Source organism: Hirundo rustica, chromosome 16 (genome assembly GCF_015227805.2).
Source record: "Hirundo rustica isolate bHirRus1 chromosome 16, bHirRus1.pri.v3, whole genome shotgun sequence".
Taxonomy (NCBI): domain Eukaryota; kingdom Metazoa; phylum Chordata; class Aves; order Passeriformes; family Hirundinidae; genus Hirundo; species Hirundo rustica.
Window position 1 is genome coordinate 8,114,682 of NC_053465.1, and position 16,845 is coordinate 8,131,526.

The 16,845-nt window shown below is 56.9% G+C and overlaps 1 protein-coding gene across 8 annotated transcripts in view; it reads right to left on the bottom strand.

Moving 5' to 3' along the window:
- The window catches only part of CDH22 (cadherin 22), a 97,213-nt gene that overhangs the window by 7,725 nt on the left and 72,643 nt on the right, over positions 1-16,845 (bottom strand). For 7 of the 8 annotated variants that reach the window (XM_040079941.2, XM_040079942.2, XM_040079940.2 and 4 more), the window contains one exon: positions 13,054-16,019. The exons of the other annotated variant lie outside the window; for it this stretch is intronic. In XM_040079941.2, the coding sequence (XP_039935875.1) occupies positions 15,481-16,019 (539 nt within the window). In that variant the 3' untranslated portion in view covers positions 13,054-15,480. Of the gene's footprint in view, positions 1-13,053; positions 16,020-16,845 lie in introns of those variants that run through there. 8 annotated transcript variants of the gene reach the window in all.

The following is a 16,845-nucleotide window of genomic DNA, read 5'->3' on the forward strand; positions in this document are numbered from 1 at the left end:
GAGCTGGTGGAAGGGTTTGACTTCAGCCGTCATTGACTGCCTATCTGCTGGCAGGGCTGGACAGCGGCAGGAAGGGGCTGCAGTTTCGCCTCTTCACTCCCAAGCCAAGGTGCTTTTCCTTGCTGGGGCATGGGGAGACAGCCGTGATAGACACAGCCCCCTCGGTGCCGCCCACCCTGTGGATTGCATGGACAGCCTGCACTGCAAATCTGTACTACAAGGGCACCGCTCCCTGGGCTGGGGGCAGGCAGGGAGGTTACCCAGGCCTGCCTGCAGCACAGGAGGACAGGGGGAGCATGCCCTCCCTCTGCTCATGCCCCCCAGCCAGGCACCTCTGCACGCACGGTGGATGTACAGGAGGACCTGCACTGTTAGCAAAGTTTGATGCAAATGTGCGTGGCTGGCAGCGCAGCCAGGGCTGCACCTGATGAGCTGTGGGCAGAGGGACAGACAAGCCAATCCAGCTGGCATGGGCAGAGCTCTCTTCGAGGCAGCAGGCACAGGGGATGCAGAGTCACTACTGCATCTCTTGCCCTCAAGGGCCAGTGTGTTCATTACTGCAATGACCTTGCTGCCTTCCTCCTGCCAGTGGCCACAGCCCCACACAGCCCCAGGGAGGGGAAGCTCCATGTCCCTTGGATCAGCCAGGACCCACACTCCATCCTGGCTCTGCGCCTCTTCCAACAGGAGACATTTCCTGTGTGTCCACCCCACATACCACAGGGGCCCTGAGCAGGCACAAGGCAGTTTTTGCCACAGGAAGAAGCACCAGCAAGAAGTGACTGCTCCTCATAACCATCAGTGGGCCCCGGGCTGATGGCAGCAGCTGTGGAAGGCATCACTCTCAACAGCCTGCCCTGACCTGCTGCACAGCTCTGCAGCACTGCTATAGTGCTGCTGCCGCTGGGGATCTGCACAGCACCCCTATGCAGCCCTGCAGGCACCCTGCTCCCTGTCCGAGGCACGACTCTGGGCTGTGCCGAGCTCCATCTCCCTTCCCTGCTGACCCAGGTACTCTGCAGGCTCAGCCGAGCCTGCCGCTGGCTCTGCCCACGCCCCTTGCACCGCCGGCCTGCCCAAACCCCTGTTCTTCCTGGCTCAGGAGCCTCCTTCACTCTTGCTGGGCCTCTCCTCAGAACGCGGCTGCCACGGCCATCACCAAAGGGCTGGGGAGAGCCAGCTCTGGTGTGGAGCTGGTGGGAGCCCCCAGTGCTCTAGAGACACCCCAGTGCACTGGTGCTGACAGAGCGGGGTGGCTGCCGGCGGCACAGGCACTACCTGCATGCAGCTGGCAGGGAGCAGCTGGAGCAGAGCGAGCACAGCAAGCAGCAGCTGCCTCCTTCCCGCACCTGCACTGGGTCACCAGCCACGGGGGGCACAGGGAGCCCCGGCCGTGCCCACCACGGTCCCAGGCTGCGCTGTCCCCAGCCGCTGCCGCGGGGTGCCGGGGTTCGTCCTGCTGTGCCCCCCCTCCCAGGGGGGCAGGAGGTCTTACCGAGACGTACAGAAATTCTGCCTGCTGCCACGAGCTGTCACCTCCGATTCTGCTGAATATTTAAAAACCGCCTGAATCTGAAGTGACAAATCCATCATTGACCATCTGCCACTCTGCACGGTCACCCTGCAGCAGTCCCTGACATTTCCAGCTCTGCCCTGACACGAGCCAGTAACTCAGAGATGGCAGGCATCAGCCTCAGCAGGCTGACAGGCGCTGCCCCCCGCCTGCCCCAGGCCCCTCGGCAGCCCAAGCACAGGGACAGCCGGGGTCCAGGGGCCCCTCCTGCCCCTCCCTGGCACAGGCTCGGTGTCCGTCTGCCACCGAGCGCACGGCTCCACGCGTGTCGACCCCACCGCCAGCACGATCTGGGGGACAGAGCCAAGGGGACACCCTGCTGAGGGCACGGCTGTCCCCAGGGGTGGCTGTGAGCATCCCCCTGCCACCCCTCAGAGGGGTGCTGTCCTCAGGGACAGGGATTGCTGCAAGCCCCACGGGCAGCACTGAATCCTCCTGCACCTGTACCGGAGGTTCCCTCAGCACAGCTGGGCTAGTGGGGCTCCACTGTGGGCTCCCAGAAGCCTGTCCTTCCCTAGGGCTGCACAGGAGCCCTGCCACGTCTCCACGGCTGCCACATACTCTGCACAAGAGTTAGGGCAGATGACTGCTTGGGCATGAGAGACAGCCCGTTCCAGGTCCTCTCCTTGCCTGTCCTGTGTACACCAGCCAGGACAGTGTGGGATGGTGCAGGGAATGGGCTGCTTTGAGGCAGTCGTCCCCAAGAGAAGTGCCGGTGTTCATTGCCACACATCCCCTTGGCAGCACAACAACCACCAGTCTCTGCTTGGCTGTAGCTGGTCATCCTGCAAGGGGGCCCATGCTCAGCCATCCCTCCCTGCCCCACAGGGGCAGGTCTGGGGATCCCCCTCTGAGACGTGGTCTCCCCTATGGCTGCTCCCCACACAGGATGCAGGAGGAGTTTTACAACTACCCATTTCCCAGCAAGGCTGCTGCACCCTGCCCACCTGGTTTGGGGACCCATCTGTGGGACTGCTCATCTGGGCTCCGAGCCAGTGGTAGTCCAGGCTCCAGCATGGAGCAGGAGAGGCCCAGGAGCTCTTCTGGAGCAAGGGATGCTCTGGGAAGGCAGCATGACTCTTATACCCTGTGGCCCCAAGAGCGGCCAACAGCTCCTCTCTGCAGAGCTGCTCCTGGCAGCTCTCCACAGAGGAACTGTACCAGCAAGGCCACAGGGTTCCTCACCAGCTCTCCTGTATCCACAGCAGCTCGAGGGGGAGGCTGTGGAGTCAAGTGCCAGGAGACCCCACGCGGGATGCTGTGGGCCATGGCCCTACAGCTCCCACTTGGCTCAGACCCAAGCAGAGACAGCCGGGCTGCAGGAGCGCTCCCGCCAGCCATTCGCGCCGCACTTGTAGCTGGCACAGAGCTGCAATTTACAATCAACCTGCTGTTTGAGCTAATTGTGCTGTAATTGCTGAGCTGTGCTCCCTCCTGTTCCACCAGCGAGAGGCAGTTCTCACACTTCTCTTGGCAAGCTGGTACATCCACGGCCAGCCTCGGCGCTCAGCTCGCGTGCCTCCACCCCGGCCATGCCCCGGGCAGAGGCAGTTTTCCTCTCACTCCTCTGCCAGCAAACACCACCCCATGCTTGGCAGCTGCTGGTCTCTCTCCAAGTCCCTACTGGAAGCAGCTACTGGAGGCCACCAGGACCACGTTGCCACGTACACGTGGATGGGCAGGCGCTGGGCACTTCACTGAAATGCCTCTGCCTCCCGGGAAGACTTCTTGCCAATGTTTCCTTTATATTGGATAAAACGTGGGCATTTGGAGGAGCAGAGCAGGCCGTGACTGGGTTCAGGGAGCGGTTGGGTAGGGCCTGGGGTCCCATTGTCCCGCTGAGAGGCAATGAGCTGATGAGCGCTACGGAAGGGAGATGCCAGGTCATCAATTGTAATTAAAGGACACTGTCACTGCCGGGGTTGGGCTGGCTCCCAGCAGCTCCTGTCACTCCCCCGTGCTGACACGGCAAAACTCGTACATCTTCTGTGCTATTTAAAAATCCCATCTTTAATAACTCGGAGACATCAGGAACCTGCATGACAGGCACGGGGGGATGTCACACACCGAGGGGACAAGCACAAGGGGAAGCCGCTCCCTGGGGAGCAGGGGATGCCGCAGGTGGTCCCAGCCCCATGTGAACAGGCAGGCGGGCCCCGGGCTAAGCGTCCCCTCCAGGCTGAGAGCCCCCGGGCTTGGTGCCCTGGGGTGGGACGGGCGCGGGGTCGCGGCGGGGCAGAGCTGGCAGCACCGCAGGCAGCACCGCAAGCTCTCGCCGCTGCAGGCGGTGTGTGCGCAATCAGCGCTAATCAGGTCGCTCACTAATTGCGGGGCCTCCCGCAGGGTGGTGAGGGCTGGGGGCTGCGGAGGGGGGTGGCACTGCCCTCCCCATCCCCTCTTCTGTTCGGGGCAGGTGTCACATCTCTTGGCAAAGGCATCTATGGAGAGTGGGCGTTAAGCACTCAAGAAAGGCGCTGGGATTCTTTCAAGTGAGAAGGGTTGGAAAAGTCAATTTTCCTGGGAAAATCTGTCCCTCTTCACATCCCAATAGTTTTTTTCTCCAAGGACACCGTACCACTGTGTTTTTCTCACAGAGTCACTTGTGGTCCCAGCAGTGGGGAGCCTCATCCTGCCTGCCTGGGGTCCATCCTCACTGCCTGGTGTTCCCACGGGATTCCCAGTTGGGAGGCAGAGGAGATTGGCTGGACACTGACCAGGGAGTCCCGCCCAGCACATCTGGCTTGGCAGGATGTCTGCAGCTTGTTCTTATCATGGGTTTGTGCCTTCAAACCCATCCCCACCTGACAGGCTGGGACCTGTGTAAATTCCCACCATAGTCACACTGAGAGCTATCAAACTATCTAATTTAATTTCTTTGTGAAAATAAATAGCTAAAGTGGCCCTAGGTACATGCATAAATACTTCAGCTTTATGTTGGGCCTGTTATTATTTCTCCCAGCTCGTGCAGTTGAAATGCACACTTAATAAGTACATATTTATTGCATGTCTCGTCCTGGTGGAAGAGTAGGGAATTTTTTGCTGAATGAGCAGGAAAACAGCTTAGTCTGTAATAAAAAAGGGAGGGAGTTAAACAAAAAATATGCTGGGTAATTAATGATTGGGCTTTGAATGGCCATAATTTTTTATTAAGCAAGTATGCAAATATGGCTTAAGTGGCTGTGTTAGTATTCAATGGCTTTTTTTCAAATATTGATGGCTGATCTCCCGTAAGATCGACTCTCTTTTCTTCATGCCTGTGTGCAGGATGATGAGCTAACGTGAGCCCTCCAGCGTGTCCATGTGGGAAGCTGGGAGCATGTACTCAGGGAGGTGTGCTGCTCCTGTGCAGCCCTGGCCAGCTTTGTTGTCCACACACCCCTCATCTCCCTCCTGCCTGCTGCCAGCCACTGGCGCTGTCTCTGCTGCTTTCTTTGCCTCCCCGATCTGTTTGTTGCACACTTCATTAATCCTGATAAATGTGTGGGTTAGTGCTGGGAGAAGCAGCTCCAGGGATGCTGCCACCATGGAGCTCCCTGTGCTCTGCTCCTGCTCTGACAGGTTGGTGCTGGCTCCCATCAGCAGCCCCTCCACAGCCCTGGGACAGTGTCCTGCTGTGCAGCTGGCTGTGGAGCAGGGACAGCAGGGGACAGGCGCAGGGAAATGGACAATGGGCCCCAGCCCTGCGGGGCAGAGATGTCCCATGCAGAGCTGCTCTGTCCCCAGGCACCCGCACCACAGCCATGCGAGCCAGGATGGCCGCGCAAGCGACAAAAAGTTACTGAGCTGTGGCCAAACCATCACTCCTCCAGGTACCAGCGAATGCTGTACCCTGTGCAGACCCCGAGTCACAGCAGGGCAGCACCAGGGGTGACACAGACTCCATGGCTGCCCCTTCTCCAAGAGGAAGGTCCCAAGGGTGCGTGTGGCTGTCCTGGGGCTGCAGAGACAGGAGAGGGTATGGCAGCACTGTGGGTGTCCCAGCCACAGGGGCCAGTTGAGCTTTTGGGACTGTTGATGCTGTGACACAAGGGAGCCCTAGAGATCCCGGGGGCTGCCCATGGACAGCACCAGGAGGCTCAGCTTCCCAAATGAATCCTGCTGCTCTGTGGTCAGAGAAGCTGGCTTGGTGGAGTGGTTTTTGACACGCCACATGAGCTCCAGGGGGAGCAGACCCCGAGTCCCTCTTCTCATCAGAGCAGCAAGGCAGGGAAAGACACCAGCCAGTGAGGACAACCAGGCTGCAGGAATGACAGGGCCACGGCAATGCACACAGCAACGCTGGCAAACCGCACGCTGATCTTCCCATTAGCCCTCATTAGCACGTGGCTGAAAGACAACAGGAGTTTAAATTAAGAAGACATCACTATGGTCCCAACTGTGTTACCGCTGTGCTCGGGAAGAGCCCGACAGCTGCTATTTAATACACCTTCACGATCTGTCAGGGCACACACGAGCTGCACAGCACAGCGTCTGCCTCAGCACACACATGCTTCTGCATGGCTGCACACCTCCACCTGCAGCCAGCACCTGCCTCTGCACGTGCCCGGCGCCCTGCACACGTGTGTGCAGGGGCAGGACAGCCACGCTCAGCCCTGCAGCCCAGGATGTGTCTCTGGGGCAGGAGGTGGCTCCTCCATCCAGAACACCTTGCTGTGGCTCCATGTGTGTCTCTGTGCTGGACAGTGGATGAGCCCCTCTATGTCTTCGTGTGTGGCCACGACACAGCTCTCTAGCACTGTGCTCTCCTGAACCCAGGGAGCCGGGAAGAGCCTGTGGATCTAAAGAACATCCAGGGCCAGACTGATGGGTGGGAGCTGCCAGAGGAACAGCAGCAGTCTGGGGTTGCTGCTCCCAGCACGGCAAAGTGGGGTATCAGCACTCCATACTTACACTGCACATTCCCAGCGTGACGCCTGCTAATGACTCCCACTGCTACGGGGGAGCTGGTGGCTGTCATGAGAAGGAAGGAAAGAAAAAACCTGTTTGTGGGCATGAAGGGAGCCAGAACCATGTGATGGGAGGTGTAGGGGGGCTGATGCTGAAGGTGTGAGCTTGCCCCTCACAAGGGACAGAGCAACTTGCTGATGTACCCCTCAGGTGTCCCACATGGGTGTCCCACAGGTGTCCCACACAGGTAAGCCTTGTCTGCGAGCTCATCTGCCAGCCCACAGCTCATGCCTGATGGCCTGCAGGAGCCCCGATCAAGGATTGCACTTGCTCTTTGTGCCAGGACTTGCAGAAGGGCTGGAGGGGTCCGAGTGGTGAACAGAATGTGTGGCAGGTACTACACCGTGGTGGGACTCACAAGGGACAGGATGCTCCCACCAGTCTTTGCACGTGAGCGCGGAAAGGTGTGTTCAGAGATAGATTGTGCTTCCAAGGCCACAGCAGCAACAAGCATTCTCAGCCATGGATTGTGAATTTCCCACGCATTTAGTGACAGTATTGGAAACGCATCTGAGTACATTAAACTACTTCAGATAGCATTAACTGTGCTGGCCATGTGCTGGCAGAGGGAGACCTGCAGGTGCTGCCCTAGGCAGCTCAGGAAACTTCAACAGATTGAGAAGTGGTGGGCACTGACAGGCAGGAACTGCTCCTGAGTCACTGAGATCACTGGGCTCCTCTACGCCTGCGCCAGGTTCTCCCCACACATCCACACGTGGCAGTGCCCCAGGCAGGTGCCAGGCACTGCTATGGCCCATAAAGGCAAGGTCTGGAGCTCGATGGTCTGCACTCACCTCCCTGCAGGGAGCAGCTCAGACCCCCAGCCCTGGGAGCACGGCCTGCCAACGCAGCAGAGAAATTAGCGTGGGGACGAGTGTCAGGTGCCCCTTCATGTCTGAGATGCTGAGTGGGAGAAGGAGAGGTCATCTCCCCAGGCCGCCTCACTGGAGGAGCAGAAAGCTGCAGCACAGAGCTCAGTGCAGACCTGCTGCCTCAATTATTTATAGGTACCATGGGTAGAACATGTTTTAATGACATTTGTGCTGGAGCTCAGCGGTGCGGATCCGCACGGAGCCAAAAGGAATATGTCAGAGGCTTTACGGCCGGTAAAAGCAGCGTGTCAATCACGGTGGCATTGCTCACCTCAGCCCCTGGATCCGCTCCCCCTGCCCTGAGGAGAGCCTGCCGCCGTGATGGATTGATGGGCAAACCCACAGACACACCGGCATAAGTCACCGGGCTTTTTTATGGGTAAATCACAAGTAATAAGCTTTTTCAGTAGAATTAGAATGACATCCTGGAAAATTATGCTCTGGTTTTACAGCGTGTGACGGAAAGGCAACGGACTCTTTGGAAGGGGACGCCTGTGCTACCATCAGGCAGCTGTAGCTCGAGGCTGGGCACGGATGAAACAAGCCTGGTTGGTGCAAATTTGAGCAGGAGATGAAAGGGACAGGACAGACCTGGGAATGTGATCTGCACTGGACTGCACCAGCTTTGCAAACAGGACCCATCCCAGGCCGCGGAGGCCCTGGGTGATGGCTGGGTGCTGCTGTGCATGGGCAGTGCTGGCTGTGTGCAGCCCTGGACGGCTCAGCCTGGCAAGGAGCACGGCTGCCTCCGGATCCCAGCAATGTCTGCAGTGACAGGAAAGGGCTGTGTCTCTGCCTAACCTTGTAATTTTGCAGCCAACTTCTCTGTGCAGCTGGTGGGCTAGGGGTCCACAGGCCAGGGCCCTGGCAGCCAGACCTGAGAGCAGATGAGATTCCAAATCAAGCCATCTGGACACAACACGCTCCAGCACCTCCAGCAGCTTCCCAGAGAAGAACCCAGAAGAACCTGTGATGCTGAAGCACCTCCAGCTCCCCAGCGTGTCTGACAGCATGCCTTGTGCTGGGATTTAAAGACAATTGGCCCTTGTGTCTTTTTGCATTTCTGCTTGCAGAGTGTCATTTTCTTCAGAAAATGCTCTTTTGCAATTACTGTGAATTACACATGAAAAGCAAACGACCACATATTGATTGGAGCCCAAGAAAAGCACCAGAGCCATTTAGAGTAGATTAACTTTTTCTGGAAAACGGCTTCACAGTTATTTAAAGAGATTAATCAGTTCATTTTAGGTCATTTACCATTGTTTCCATGGCCTAGCCTGGAATATTCCCCTCTCCGTTGTGGACAGAGCCGAGGCCTTCTCAGGAGGAGGAGTACCAGGAGGAGGAAGGAGGGGTGCAAGCAGATGGTGCTGCTCTCCGGGTCCCTGTGAGATTGTACCACAGCTGCCTCAGGGCAGGGCACAGGGGAACCCTCCTCAGGCAGCCCAAATACCTGCCTGCCCCACGCCAGGTGCAGCCAAAGAACAGGAGAGCAGCATTCCTGGGATACATCCTGGGTCATCCTTTGTGCACCCTCACTCTCCTCCCGCTCCCTGTGCCAGCATGCTGCAGGCAGAGCAGGCTCCTGCCCTCGAATATTTCAAAGCATTTTTTTTTTCTCCAGGAAGAAAGCATTGAAGTCAAATAGCTCCTGTGGTGGAATACTTCCCAAATGTCAACACAATCTGTGCTACATTACGGGTAAATGTGATAATCTTAACGCCTGGCTTCTTAATGTCAGTGGCACTGAAGTCTGATGGATTGACAGACAGCCAGAATGACACGCAGTCATAGCTGATAAGGGCTCTCTCCGGGGAAATCACAGCTTTTTAAAGATGTTGGCAGCTACTAGCAAGTACCTTTTTATTTAAAAGGATTACAAGCATTGATTGCACTTCCTGTTTTCTTTTTATCACATCCCTGCACCAAGTGAAGCTTGTGCTGCGAGCTGAGCTTTTCAGACAATTATTCTGGAATAATGAAGGCGTGTCATGTTGCCTGTAATGAGTGTTTTCAATGCCTAATTTGCGTGCAGTGTGAAGGGATTTCAACAGCTGCCCCGGCTCCTGGCTAAAGGTGAGTGACTCCTGGCTGCCGTGGGCTGGCTCTGCCCGGGCGGATGGCAACGCGTGCTTCCCCCAGCACAAGAGGGATTGAAACTCCACCAATTACCGCGGTTAAAACACAAGCTAAGGGGCTGAGTTATGCTTAGAGATGTCTGGTGGCTGTTCTCCCAGCGAACAGCTGGACCGATTCATGCTCACCTGAGCAGCTCCTCCGCAGCAGCGAAGGAGAGAGATGAAAAATGGATGTCTGCAAACGTGCAGTGTAGCTGGACAGGGCAGTTAACAACCCCGAGCCACAAACGCTTGCTGTCACTGACTACAGATGAGGGATGTCTAAGAATCTCCACTTGGCCTCCCAGCCACGGCACGGCAGAAGAGGTGGGTGGGTGGTGTGAGTGGCTGCACAGCCCAGGGGAGGCAAACTCCGAGGCACTGGGCTCCTGCTCCTGCTTTTCCCCTTCCTTGCTGCCCAGTGTCATGCTGCTAAATGCCACATTCGACCCCTCACACCTGGGTTCCAGCCTTGGCGAGGGCAGGTGGGTTGGGATGGGCCATGGGAAAGCCAGGGCTGTGTGATTGCTGCGTGGGGAGCCCTGGTTGCGCTTTGCTGTGTACCCCAGCTACTTCACACTCTGCCCACCCATACTGGATTCAGCTTCGCAAAGCCCAAGGTACTTCCCTAGAAATTTGAAGAGCAGTCATTAAATCCACACTCATCTGGCAAGCGATTGTGAGGCTGGAGAAAGCCCAGGCTGGGATGTGTGAGTGACAGATGATGGCCAGCCTGGCTGCTCAGCATGGCACCGGCATCCCCAGAGGACATAGTCCTGGAACATCAGCTCTCCACCACACTGCCCTGGCTGCTCAGCAAGGTGAGGGGTGGTTTCAACCCCACTGACTGCCCAGAAGCACAATTCCAGGGCCAAGTGAAATTCAATGATTTTGTTTCTCTCCAGCTTCTGTGGCTGTGGTGACAGAGCCGTGACAGCTGCCTGAAAACCCAGCTCCATTCCCACCAGTGAGAGGGGAGCAAGAACTGGTGCTGCTGAGCACAAAGCCAGGTCATCTCCAGATACTGGGGACAGCCCTGGGATGGGCTGGGAGGCAGCACAGTCACAACAAGTGGATAGCACAAACCAGAGTTCTGTGGCACAGCAAGAGAGCCCTGATGAGACAGAGCTGCTGCCTGCACCGAGCACAGGGCAGAGATGTAAAACAGAGATTCTGCTGAGCAGGGAGAGTCTGACACCAGCCCTGAAAGAAGCTCAAGGGCTTGGTAAATGAAAGGATGTAGAGGGCTGGGATGTTAGCTGTGGTGGAGGTGGTTAAAGGAGTCAGCTTCCTGGTGATAAGCAGCTTCCTCAGAGGATATAGGGGGGAGAAGGGATCACCTTCCAGAGCAAGATATTGCCAGTGGGAACGGGAGGTAGAGGCTGACACAGCCTTGTTACATTCCGCTACCAGAGATGGATTTTCCTCCTGGGGGTGAAGGTATCACTGCCCTTTTCTCACTTCCTCTTAATGATCCCAGAAGATCACATCCATCTTTTGCAAATTCCTCTCTAGAGAAGACCTGGACACCTTGCCTTCTGGAGCTTGCCATGGCTCAGTGCAGGCCTTGGAGGTGACTGATGCAGCCTCCCTCTGCTGGGGATGGAAAAGTGGCTGCAGCAGCCCGTGGTTGATGGGACACAGCAGCACCAGCCCTGTAGGACCCATTCAGAATGTGACAGTGGCAAGTGCCAGCACTGCCAGTAGACAGCCACAGGTCACGTCCCATGTGGTGAGAACCACCACCTGCAGAGCAGGACTGCCTTCCCCTCCTGAGGAAGGAGGAGGAGAGGGACCTGCCCTTACCCTGCTCTGCAACGAGGCTGTTGTGCAACTGCTGGAGAGAGAGAAGCTGCTATAGGAAAATTTCCTCAGAAGGGGCTGTGTTGAGGAGGCATGGAGCTATTCAAGCATCTTCACAGATGCTTCTGCAATCAAAGCTCTCAATAATCCTCCTCTTTTTTAGTGAAGGGTCTGGTTCTGACTGGCAATTTGTTGCTTTGAGCTCTCTCCACTTCCCCACAATATACAAGCAGCAAATCCTCCCGCACAGCGCAGGCTCACAGTCAGTGCCAGGCACTTGTCACCTCCACTGCAATGAGCACAGTGACTGCAGACACCTCCTCCTCCTCAACGTGCAGTTCCCAGAACACTTCAGCCCCGGCCTCTAGAGTCCCAAAGTGTTTGGGTGCCTGAAGTGGGACAGCAGGACTTGGAGAGCTGCAGCTGGATGAGAGTTCTTGTTGCCAAGGGCCTGGGCTGGAAACCAGGGTACAAACACTCAGCAATGCTCAACTCTCTGCAAACAGCAACGGGCCAAGTGTCCAGACCTGCCAGAGCAGGCAGCTGTGGCCACAGCACTGACAGACTTGCTGTGAGGGGGTAATTGATGGTGCAATTAATGGTGATGCTGGCAGAAAGGCTTCCTCAAGGCTGGCAGATGTAGAGGCACTCATTTTAAGTGTGAGAAGGAAAACCACGCAAATGTTGAGGTCTGACAGCACACCTTGTGCCTCTGGAAAACCCTCTGGCCTCAGGACTTGCCCCTTCTGTCACAGCATCCCACTAACAGCTGTCATCAAAGGTCACCAGATGCTTCTTCCATAACTTTTGGTGAATAATCAAGGGAGCAGGATGGAGTGGAGGTAGGGGGATGGCGAAGGATAAGGAAAACCTGGGGGGAACAATAATCCTGTTTCGGAGCCAGGACTGCAAGATGCTGCTTAAATGACTGTTGCTTTATGGAGCAGTTTAAAGTCTGCCTGTTCTATCTGATGACCTACACAGAGGCCACCGCTGAGCTCGGCCATGTCCCCTCTCTCTGTGCCTGCTCCACCCCTCCATGGCGTGCCATTGTCACACTGATGGCTGCTGGAGCATTTGCAGCCACCTCAGTGAGGCTTCCCAGGCACAGGGAGGGTCACTCTTCTTTGCCATGAGTACCTTGATCCGTCCCCAGCTCCTGGGCACCAAGGAAACCACCTGCAATTGATTTAGCTGTGGTCAGGCCAGAATGTCATTTATTTGCATCATTTCAGTATTAAAACTGAGTTTGAAGGAGGGTTTTTTAGCTGCTGCCAGTAACACTGAATGCTGCTGTAACACACAGCATCACCAAAATGAGAATGGGTCAGGTACTAAAGCTGTTGACAATGCTAAGCTGCACCGAAGCCATGAAGAATTACAGACTCATAGAATGGTTTGAGCTGCTCAAAGCACAACCCAACCTTCTCCTGAAAGGATGGAGAAAACCAAGGGCATTTTTTTTTTCCATTGTTCATTTTCATTTCCTTCAAGTTCAGAGAGAAAAAAATGACCCTTCTCTTGAAGAAGCTTTTTCTGATGAGCATTTCAATGAAAAATGGGAACAAGCCAGAGATGCAGCATCCTGCCAGAAGGAAAATGCTGCAAGGGTTGGCTGTGCCACAGCATGTCAGCCACCCAGCCCCTCATGGGAGGCACCAAAGGGACCACAATGGCAGGGCAATGTAAGGAAAGGAAAAAAGACAAAAACAAAAAAAAAGCAAGCACATAAGACTCAGGCTAGACGACAAGGAAATAATTTATTTCCAGGTCCCAGAAAGACCTTGACAAAAAAAACCCCAAAAAAAACAAAACAACAAAACAAGGGTGAGGAAATCAACCTTCTAATTTCATCTGGGTAGAGAAACAAAACCCAAGTGACTCCATCAGACGTGGTGGCAGCTGCCAGCTCCTCCTGCGGGGGCGGGCAGGGGGTGCTCGGCCCCGCGCTCCTCCCGTATTTACACGTGGGATAGAAACGAAAACGCAAGCGTGTGTGCATGGCGCCGGGGAGCACGGGCTGGTCAGGGATGGGGGAGAACCCGCTGGGAGGGTTGCTAAACACGTACCCTGTGAGACCCCATCTCCTAGGACAGAGCCCTGCTATTGCACAACACTCGGCTAGAGGAAGGGCCGGTGCCAGAGGGGCTCGGGCACAGCTCTGCAGCCCTGCAGAGGGAAAACACGAACACGTTCCTGAGGATAAGAGAGGGCTTTCTCCGTTCTCCTGCTTGGAGGCGCGGGGTGTCATGCGCTGGCACTCGAGGGCCCCGCTGCCTCCCCAGCATCATCACAGTGAACCAGCAGCACGCTGGGCACAGGCGCCAGCCACAGTGCCATCGCCTCCTCGGAGGGACCAGAGGGGCCTGAGGAGCTCCTGGTCCCGTATGAGCCGAGCTGGGCTCTGCACAGGGGCCGTGGTGGCAGTGGGCAGCAGCAGCTGAGGGCAGGTGGCAGACAGGTCCTGTCCCTCTCTGCTGCCGGGTCTCGTGCTGCAGCCAAAGGACCAATGCCAGCAGCCGGGAAGCAACACACAGTAAAAAAAAATGGACACGCATGTACACTTACAGTTAAACCTTCTCCGAGGAGAGAAAACAGTGTGGTTAAACTAAAAGGACAAACCCAATGACAAGCCCAGGATGTGTCAGGCCTTGGGAGACCGTATCAGTTACCTATCAATGATATAATTGATTTTTTCCCAACACGAACAGATAAGGAGCTGCACCAGCCAGGATGCCTTGAGGTGCTGTGCAAGGACATCACTCTACAGGCCGTTCAGTTTTCCCTGTGGTAGCTGGCGGGCTGGGAAGGCACTGGGCACCCAGTGCTTTCCTCCAGAATCATCTGCAGCCTGAGGAGCAATGGCACATCCCACTAGCATCTTCCTTACCTGCCTCCCAAACCCAGGAATTACATGCAAAAGCAGTCCTGCTGGGAGCTCACACTGGTGTGCTGCAGGATACTGTGCTGGGGTGGGGACACCCTGGGTACCCCGAGGTGTCACAGATGTGCTGCCCAGCTCACAGCCAGCTCGGCCCCCGAGCGGTGTCAGCGGGTTCTGGCCTCGCTCACACCTCCTGGGGATGGCTGTTCTGTTGCTAATGGTGATGCCCTGCTGTCAGCTGGGTGTGAGCAGGAATTATTCTTCCCAGCCGGGGGCTGGGGTTCTCCCGCACCCTGCAGCAAGGTCCTCCATGGGATGCAGCTCTTCCCCAGCCACTGTGGGCCAGGGAGCACTGAGTCCTGCCAGCTGCCCTGAGCAGCTCACACCATTTGGTGACAGCCAGGTCCTGGCTGGGAGCCCTGCAAACCCCGGGTCCCGTGTGAGGGGCTGGCAGAGCCCACCTGGGGTACTGCCCTGGGCCCCTCCGATGGCATTCCCCAGCACCGCAGCTGCTCTGTGGCCCAGGACACATCATCACTCCTCGGTGACAGGTGGGACGTCCCTGTCTGTCACTGGGGCTGTGGGGCACACCAGGGCTTTGCAGACGACGTCTGCTGTGCAGGGAGTGTTGGGGATCCCCTTCACATCACCAGCCAGGGGTGAAGTGATTGCAGCACGGAAGGGAATCCTGGTTTGAGGTGAGCGGCCGTTCTGTGCAGGATGTGATCCCGGCGTGGCATCCTCCCTCCAACACCGTGCCCGCAGCCGGGGGGCACTGGGAGGCCCACGGGGAGCAGCAAGAAGGAAGACTTCAAAAAGCAAGTAAACTTAGGAGGGGAAAATCTGAACCGAAGTTAAAAGCTTGTTTCCCTCAGCAAGGAAAGCTCTTAAAGAAATCAAAGCTCTTTAAATGCTCTGACTCAAGTGACAAAAACAATTTAGACAACAAAAGGCTCCCGGTTTGCTCTTCCTCTCCTGGATGGGGATCACCGAACAGATCTATTTAAATGATAATTTGTGGGGGAGAAACCCTCTCCAAACTCTCTTGAATTAGATTTTCTCCTTCTTAAGTCAGCGCGTGGTGTTTTAAAAGAGACTGCTTTGAGGCGATGAGGACACCCCGGTGGCTCTTCCGCGCTCCCCAGGCGGGTGCGGAGCCCCGCCGAGCCGAAGGCAGCTGCAGCGGAGCAGTCTCCCGGTGCCCGCGGCCGTGGGGTCCGGGCCGGGAGCGCACGATGCCCGTGTGGCACCTCGGGGCCCGGAGCCCGCGGGCTTGGGGGGCAGCTAGGACTCCTCGCTGTCCTCCTCGCCCCTGCGCCCCGCGTACAGCGCTGCCAGCTGCCGGAAACGCGGCCCCCAGCCGCCCAGGTAGGAGAAGTCCTGCTCCGAGCCGCTGGACCAGGTGTTGATGGAGCTCAGGGAGGGCACTGGGGAGTCCGAGCCCTCGAAGGCATAGGTCTGGAATGAGTCATAGGGCGGCACAGAGAGGTCCTCATCCGCCTGCTCCACCTTCCTGCAGATGTAGTCTCTGAACACAGAGAAGTCCAGGTCTGGGCTCTGCACCCACTGTGGGAGGGCATGGAGCTCAGAGGCTGGGTTTCTGCCCGGGGCCCCCTCTCCTGGCCCCCCACCTCCATCACCAGCTTTGATCTCACTGAAGTCGTAGAGGCTGCGCAGCGCTGACATGTCGTAGGCCTCCGTGTCCTGCTCACCGCCTCCTTCATCGTTGTATTTGATGACATTGTCCCTCATGTCCTCATCATCCTCAGAGGTCAGGTGGCTTTTGTGGTGTCGCTTCAGCGTGAGGATCAGAAGGACCAGCACTGGGAAAGGAAGAGACAGTCAGACGGGCGCACAGTCTCGGGGACGCTGTGCTCCTGCAGGGCCAGGGCGAGCCCTGCCTGGTGGCAGGTGTGGAGGCACAGCACCCCTGGCACAGGGACCCCTGCCAGCCTGCCAGACGGTTCCCATCAGCCAGGCTCATCCAGCAGCAGCCGTGCTGCGTGCTGGCTTGGAGAGAGGTTTGCCCGGGCTCCGGGGCAGACTGGGAGCTTCCTTTGCCGCGCAGCGTGACCACCGAGACAGAAGGATAAACACACGGCTGGACAGACAAACGGATGGCTTCTGCAGAGGATGGGTAGGAAAAGGGGGTGCATGATTTACGGTAGCAGCCACACTGGGTTGAGTGGGTGAATGTGGAGCAGATGGCACAGAGCCTGAGCAGCGAGCTGCAGCTGTGTCCTGGATCATCATCCATTCAGCCCATCACCTTTAAAGCACCGATGTGCACTTTATTCGTTTGGGCAATTAGGCAGAAATTTGTTTGCACTGCGTTGGAAAATGAAACCAGTGTAAAGTGCACCCTGTGGGAAAGGGTTTTCTGAATGGAGATGCAGCAGGAGATGGGGAGCAGAGCCCTGCCAAGGAGAGGAGACTTCACCAAGCAATGTGCTGCGTCCCACAGGTTTCTGGCCAGCCCTTGGAGCCAGCCAGGAGCCAGCTCTGGGGCCAGAGAGGGCTTTCAGCAGCTGCATCCCATCAACTGTCCTGTGCTAAACCTGACAGCACTGCAACGTTCCCCGTTCAGAGCCCCTTCCCACACACACACAAGCACTCACTCCCCATGCCCAGCAAAGCTTGTGCCAGTGG